We start from the raw sequence: 7,586 nt of genomic DNA, 5'->3' as shown, positions 1-7,586 counted from the left end.
TTCCGTCTGCAGATTGTCAGGCCTGGGACGAATGTCCTTCAAAAGTAAGTCAAGGGTGCGATCCGTGGCCTAGCGGCTGGTACACATTGAGCTGTGGTGCTCATACCAAACGTGTTCATCTGAATCTGGCTCTCATCATTTTCATGTGAATAAAAGTGACAGTCTAGTATGGAAGAGTTTTAGCGCTCCAGTCTTACCTCCATCCGTGCATGCGGAAGCCGGGACACTGTTCTCCACAGCGCATACACGGCTGCCCCCTGTCCGGATCCTCATCCTCGCTCTGCCAGAGAGAATTACAGGCATTTTCAATATTATTTACTTCATGATTTATAAGGCCAGATTTGCTAAACCCCAAAAGTCTAGGAAACTGAAACAAACGATGATGTCCCACTGTGTACAATTTCACAGTGCAGGATGCTTTTTGTGAATCTCTCTGCTGATGATGTCATTACGAAAACTTGTGAAAATGTGTACTTAATCTACGGAATAAGATTAAGCTAAAATAAAATAAAAATAAAATTGATTAAATATGTTCTTTGGGTAGTGTATGCAGGTGTGTTGTATAAATACATCCTCTGGCATACTTTATCCAGCTGACATTGTCCTTTGACGTGTATATTCTGCCCTAAAACATACTAAAAGCAACCAGGTACATAATTCACTCGGATGTCGTCAAAGGGGGAGTTCACTCAAAAAGTCAAAACTTTGTCATCATTTCCTCATTTATGTTGTTTCAAACATTCTGTGAAACACAAAAGAAGATCTTTTGAAGAATATTTTTTTGGTGACCATTGACATCCATTGTATCATAACACCCCCATTTTCATTTTGGGGTGAACTATCCCTTTAAACAAATACATTGTAACCACAATTTAACTTTCTTGGTAATTATGATGATTTTTTTTAGTACTTGGTTATATTCATTGGTGTTGCAGACAAGTTGCTTTTACAATTTTTTCAAATTTCAAGTGCTGGTGACTCATATAATATCCCAAATAAGATTATTTGTTTTTCTAGGTCTGCGAGTCGGATTAGCATGAGGGCTAGGCGGGGTTGAAGCCTAACTCGCCATCAGGAGCACCAGAACTGGATATTAAGTGCTTTTATGTACTGGAGCGCATGAGAAACAAACACCAAAAGCCAAGTGATGAATCGGCGCTACCTGATCAAACCACACACGTATCCAGCAGATGCAGCGTGAGAACAGCTGGACTGGTGTCGGTGCTTTTGCCTCTCTGTTGAAGTGATAACCAGCGCCAGTCACTCGACCCATTTGAATTCATGTGAACCTTAAAGGCTCTGTGGTAAACCAGATTGAATAGCTCCCGCCATGTAAACTGCAGTGTTAATTTGACAGCAAATTTGGACTAAAATGCTATTTAGTTTTAGTAATATTTTAGTCATCTGAATTGTTTTAAGTTTTAGTTGACTAAATATCATACGATTTTAGTCGACTAAATCTACAGTAAAATAACTGGTGTGCATACTCTTTGTATCTCTGTATGTTGGAGATTTGATTTGTTTTTAAATACTATTTTTCCTGTGGTAGAAAGCGTTGAGGCACCAAGCTAGGCTACTATGAAGGGTCCCTTGTGTTTGCTATAGACCACTGTGTGTTCTTACTCCAGGCCTGAAATCCAACACTAATTTCTCCAACAAAACACACAGTACCAAAGGTGAAATGCAGCAGAAGCTGATTTATCTACTGTACAACTCCACTTCAGGCGGTGTTTAGCCTCAAGGTCTTCTGCTTGTTTGTGGGAACAAATAAAGCAATAAAACTGAGAACTTGTTCTTCAAAACCTCCAAGTGACATGATTAGGGTGTTTTAAATCTTTGACGTGCCTATATACGACAAGACAACAGCCATAAAAACTTAAACACCTGGTTTGCTCTCTCACACACACACTGAGGGCGAACCCAGTGTCTTAACATGCTAGATGCTTTCTGTTCTTCAGATAGGCTACATAAGGACAGAAATTGTTATATGTTATATATTACAAGTTATACCATAGTATATAGTATACCCTTACTGTACCATGGTCAAATTTGTTGAGAACAAAGTATAAGCAAGAAATGAAAACCTGTTACACATGTGGGTTAGTACAAAAATAGACTATGCACTTAATTTGACAAAACAAGTTTTAGCATATGTCATGACAATGAAAGGCAAGAATACACTTTTGTTAAACATAATTTGAAGTTCTTAGTCAAGATTAATGCAGACGAGGAACACTAATAAGCTTGTGAGCCGAAAGCCCAGTCAGGACGAGCGAGTGTGAGGGAGAGCCGGACTGCAGCCGGACGGCGGCCTCTTGTCGCCAGGAATGAGAGATCTATGGAAACACGCGTGCTAAAACAAACACTGCCTGTAAGATCAGTGAACTCTAACACTTCACTGAACCGAGACCAGGGCATTGCTATTCACGGCTGAGAGAGAGAGAGAGAGAGAGAGAGAGAGAGAGAGAGAGAGAGAGAGAGAGAGAGAGAGTGAGAGAGACGGAGAGAGAGAGAGAGAGAGAGAGACGGAGAGAGAGAGAGAGAGAGAGAGAGAGAGAGAGGGAGGATCTTTGAGTGTTTTTTCTTCTCTGAATAGTTAATTGCATTAGCCTGTTTAAAAGAATGAATAAGAGAGTAGGAAGGGGGAGGTATGAGAAAAAAAAAACAAGCGTTTTTTCTGTCGCCTTGTACAGACAAAACTGTAGATAGTCCAAGAGTTCTGAGAAAAACAAAATTGCCACATTCACAAATTAGGATCTGGCATCAAACTAGTAGGGTTATAAAAAGAAAAACCTGCCATTCAGGTCCAAAGCTGGTAATGTTCTAGCCTGGAAATCCAGACCTAAATCTGAAAGATTAATGGTCTGGCATCGACTAATGAAACTCGGCCAGCTCGAGGGGCGGCACCAAGCCTGCGTTCGAAAATCTCACTGCACGCAATTGGATAACACTACGACCAATCACAACAAGCCCCATACGCTTAGCTACCAGCGGAGCTAACTGGGAGATTAGACTCTTGCCGTATCCGGTCGGCAAAACAGCAAAAACGCCCTTCTGGCAAAGGAACGATTCGAGCGCCATCTTCAGTTCCTCTTTTAGATAAAAAGCCAAGTCTAACTCGTTCATTGTAGCGGCCAAAGCCGTTTCAAACAACTGGTGTTCATCCATAGCCATCTTGCAATGTTTACTAATGACTTCGACGTCACAGCGCTGTCGTCATCTGTTTAGCTCACCTCTGGCCCGCCTATATCAGATAACCAGATGTGATTGGTGCAGCTCAGATTGAGGGGCATATTTAATGAGCATCATTGCTCGACGCCAGAGTAACTCGCTGAGCAAATTTAACATGTGCTCTCGCGAGAACTCTTGGAAATCCAGAGTTCTCACGAGAGCACAAGTTGAATTTGCTCAGCGAGTTACTCTGGTAAAATAGCAATGCCCTGGAACATCTTCCCGGGTAGCAATGTTCATGAATTTGATTTTAATTATGAACTGATAGAATTGAAGGCTGCATTGTATTGCAGTTAACAGTATAAAACAACAATCAATGCATAAATGTGGGTTTGAATTACATTACTTTTTTATTTATTTATTGTATTTATAAAATTGATATTATTAAATAGATTTATCAGTGACATTTATCCCAGACCAATATACTTAATCTAAAGCAAAAGTCAGTCAGTGTTACACAGACTTTTGGGAAATACCCAAAAGGGCTTTTCACACTGCGCTTAACCCTTGTTTATCGTCGTTCTAAACACCGCTTTTAACCCTGGGTAAAGGAACGTTAAACACTTGTAATTCAGAAGCGAGGTTAGCACTGCTTATTACACGGGAAACCATTGAAACCCCTTCTTCCGGAGCAGGGTTAGTACCACTTCTGCAGTGTTAACCCCGCAATGCGGTGCCAAACTTGTACAGTGTGAAACGAAGAGGTGTTAGAACGTTAAAGATAGACGTTTACCAACAGATAACCAATCGCCTACATATCTGCATGCTTTGTATAGTCATGGAAACATTGTGCATTTTATATAAACAGTAAATTCAGCGTTTGAGAGGAAAAATGTCAAATACTGACAGAAAACGCGTCGATTTGATAAAAGAAGAGACCGTTTCATTTATTCTTACCTTTATAGTCCAAAGTAAGTATCCATTCAGTATAAACTCGATAGTACAGTCAGCAATAAGAGGATGCGCAATGCTAGAGTTATGTAAACAGGTCGCGTGATGCGTTCATCCAATCTGACCCCGCAAATATGCAAATAAGAACGTTAACCTGGGGTTTAGGAATGTAGAATGTGAAATGTCAGTTTATGAATACCCAGGATTAATTGTTAACCCCGGGTATTTTATGAGCAGTGTGAAACGTAAAGCAAGATAACCCAGGATTCAGTTTACCTGCGGTTTAGAATGACCCAGGGTGAAAAGCCCTAAAGTAACTCGAGAACTGAAAATAAACAAAATTCCCAAAGTAATGCAAATAAGGAAAGTAACAAACGTACTAAAAGTAAAACAAGGAAAAAAACAAAACTAAAGAAGGTAATTTGTTATATTATGCCTAAAGAAAGAACTAGGGTTGGGTATAGTTTGAATTTTAACGATTCTGATTCCAATAAGGTAAAAACAAAAACAGATATCATTCACATTTAAGTCTTATTGCAAAACATTTAATTGTAGCTGAATATCATGAACAAAAATCAACAGGCTAAAGAACACTTACGCAAGGAACGTTTTCCTGTGGTTTAAAAATACCATAGAAAAACAACTAGCTAGCCTAACTAATATAAATTTCAAGCATTATGAAAGACAAGTAAACACTCAGTAATTAAAAAGATAGTCTTGTGCTTAAATGATTTAAAATCACACTGAAATGCTCACAAAGGAATCGATAAGAGGAATCGAAATTTAAATTTTATAACAAGTATCCGATGACCTCAAGTATTCGATTTTCAGTTCCCAACCCTAGCAAGAATAGTACTCAGACAAACACAAAAACAAACAAAGAACAAAACTCAAATTTGGAAGTTCTCAAGTACAAAAAGTAACAAAAGAAATGTAGAATTAGAAAAGAAAGTAAGGAAAGTAACAGTAGTAATGTAACCAAAGTAATGTAATTAACAAAAGTGCTAAAAGTAGTGCAAGTATGTAACGTAAGGAAAGTAATGAATGAAAGCAAAAGTAATGCAAGTAATAAAAGTGCTAAAAGTAACTCAAGTAAGTAAGGAAAGTGATGAATGTAATGAAATGAAAGTAATGCAAGTATTGAAAGTGCTAGTAACACAAGGGCTAATAAAAATAAACTTATTTTAACTTTAAAATTTGCCTTTTTAGAATGCCGTGTCATGCCAAGATGCTGCAAAAGATGTTCTAGTGAATGTTTACATTGAAAAACAGCAGCGGAAAAATGCGTTCTGTGTGAACAGCCCCTAAAGCAAGTATGCAAAGTAATGAAAGGAAAGTAATCTAAGTAATAAAAGTGCTAAAAAATAACACAAGTATGTAAAGTAACAAAAGTAGCAAAAGCACAAAAATGAACATAAGTAACCTGAGAAAGAATAGAAGTGAAACGGGTAATGACGGGTGACGTAAGTGAGGTAAATAACAAAAAGCAACAAAAGTGCAGAGTGCAATGTAAATAAAAATGCAAGTAAAGGAAGTGCAGAATGTAACAAATGTAAAAACAGTAAAGCATGCAAGGAGAGCAACCATCATACAAAAAAATAATAATAATACTGTCATAAAGACAAAACAATGACTCAATAGCCAGTTTAGCAGAGTTATCTCTCGAAGGTTATTGTGCAGATTACTGGGTAGACATTTGCAGAGAAAAGATAACATGAAAAAGCATAAATCAAAACAAACTCTGACGTGTTACAGAGTATGCGGAGAAACATACGATGACCGGACGGTTTTATGTCCCGTCTCTTACGGTGAGACAGGAAGCTCTCCGGGTGTCTTCCTGTCCACACCCTCAGGGAAATTTCCTCTCGATTGTGACCATGACAACAGTTACAAGAGGTCAGAAGCTTTTAAAAGACACTTTTTTAAAGGCCCACCATCATTGTTTCCTCAGATCAGTGTTCTCTCCTGAGTAGGACATTCTTAATAATAACTAGCATGACACTTACAAGGAGGTGTTTGAGAGAAGAAAAACACTGGCTGAATGTCAAAGAAACTTGAATCCTGGTCAATTTTAAAAGGACTATATCAGATGATCTCCATTCATTTCATTTTAAGATACAAAACTACAAGATTTCTTTCGCCATTAAGACCATCTGGTACAGGTCTGATTCAAAACATTACAGAGAGCAGCTTCAGGAAACAAAGAGTTTCCTGTTCTAATCTATTCAATATTCTAATCCAATTAGCATCTTCAATGAACATTGGCCTAAGCATGTCCTGATGTTTTTAGGTTGTGTTTACTTTTTGTCCCTGTCTTCCCTTTCCAGACATTTAAGGAATGTTTCCTCAATGGAAAGCACTTCCTTCAGACAGGATGAAGCATTCTGTTAGGATGCTAACTGATGCAGATCTACTATGAATCTCAAGGCTAACGTTTTTGTAATATTCTTAAAACTGTAGAATATGACACATAAAAATCCAAAATTGTCAAATTAATCTGTGCTATAATTTGTTCTGTTCTTGTAGACTTTTTAAATATAACATTTCAAGAATAATGTTGCATTATTTGTTATTTTAGACATAAACTAAACACATTATTTGGGTAAATTCAGTGTAATAAATTGACATACTAAAACATTCATTATTAGGCTATGAAACGGTATCCTCAACCGATGTCGTCACCTGCACAGGTAACGGTGACGTAGGCACAAACAAGCCACGCCTCCACAATGCATTAGTAAAAAAATAAAAGCCACATTAATGGTTATGGGCAAAATGATGACTGATAACTATAGTCTACATTCAAAACTTACAGCTGATACAATTAAAAGTAAATATCGGAGCAGTGCAAGTTATAATATGAAGCCTATACTCCGTGCCTTGCGATGAAAACAGTCTCCTCAGGTAAAATAAGTGCGTGACACAAAAGTAACTTTCGACCATCAAAGCAGCACGATAGGTTTAAAATGACCTTTAAAACAGCAAACAACGCTGCGTTCATTCAAATACCTGAGCACAAACTGTAGAAAATGATCAAATGCCTTTAGATAATGTTAAAAGCGGGATGCCACGACATGAGAAACTCTTACCGAGCGATTGGAGCGTCGCTTCTTTGATCCGCGCGTGAACATGTCGGCGGCCGCAACGATTCACGCGAAGACTCTCATGTGTCCGCTGAAGTTTCCTTGAGCCCAACGTGACTTCTTCCCGCTCGTCTCGAGGGTCTGAGGGTCTGGTTTTTGGCCTGTAGATCTCTGTGCTGGCAACAACTCCACCAGAAGTTGCCCGTAAGAGCGTGTAACCAGACGGGCTACACCTACAGGACAAGTGTTTAACTGTAGTGTATCAGGAGTCAGGACCACCCCCTACTGTACCTCATACTCCCATCTCAAAAACATTCTATTTCTCTATGAAACCCCCTAGCGTAGGCCTGCTGCACATTGCTTTTTGATTAGTTTTAGGTA

General features: G+C 38.6%; 1 protein-coding gene across 2 annotated transcripts in view; it reads right to left on the bottom strand.

Moving 5' to 3' along the window:
• The window catches only part of prickle3 (prickle homolog 3), a 48,234-nt gene extending 40,768 nt beyond the window's left edge, over positions 1-7,466 (bottom strand). The window contains exons 1-2 of one of the 2 annotated variants that reach the window (XM_084138344.1): positions 7,212-7,466; positions 198-280 (exon numbers count right to left, since the gene is read on the bottom strand). In XM_084138344.1, coding sequence (XP_083994470.1) covers positions 198-280; positions 7,212-7,253 — 125 coding nt within the window. In that variant the 5' untranslated portion in view covers positions 7,254-7,466. Of the gene's footprint in view, positions 1-197; positions 281-7,211 lie in introns of those variants that run through there. The other variant, XM_084138345.1, reaches the window with a different exon arrangement.
• Between the last annotated feature and the right edge of the window lie 120 nt (positions 7,467-7,586).

The sequence above is a fragment of the Abramis brama genome (genome assembly GCF_963993115.1).
Source record: "Abramis brama genome assembly, chromosome: 16".
Lineage (NCBI taxonomy): Eukaryota > Metazoa > Chordata > Actinopteri > Cypriniformes > Leuciscidae > Abramis > Abramis brama.
Note: the sequence above shows the minus strand (reverse complement) of the source record. Positions and strands in the feature narration are given on the sequence as shown.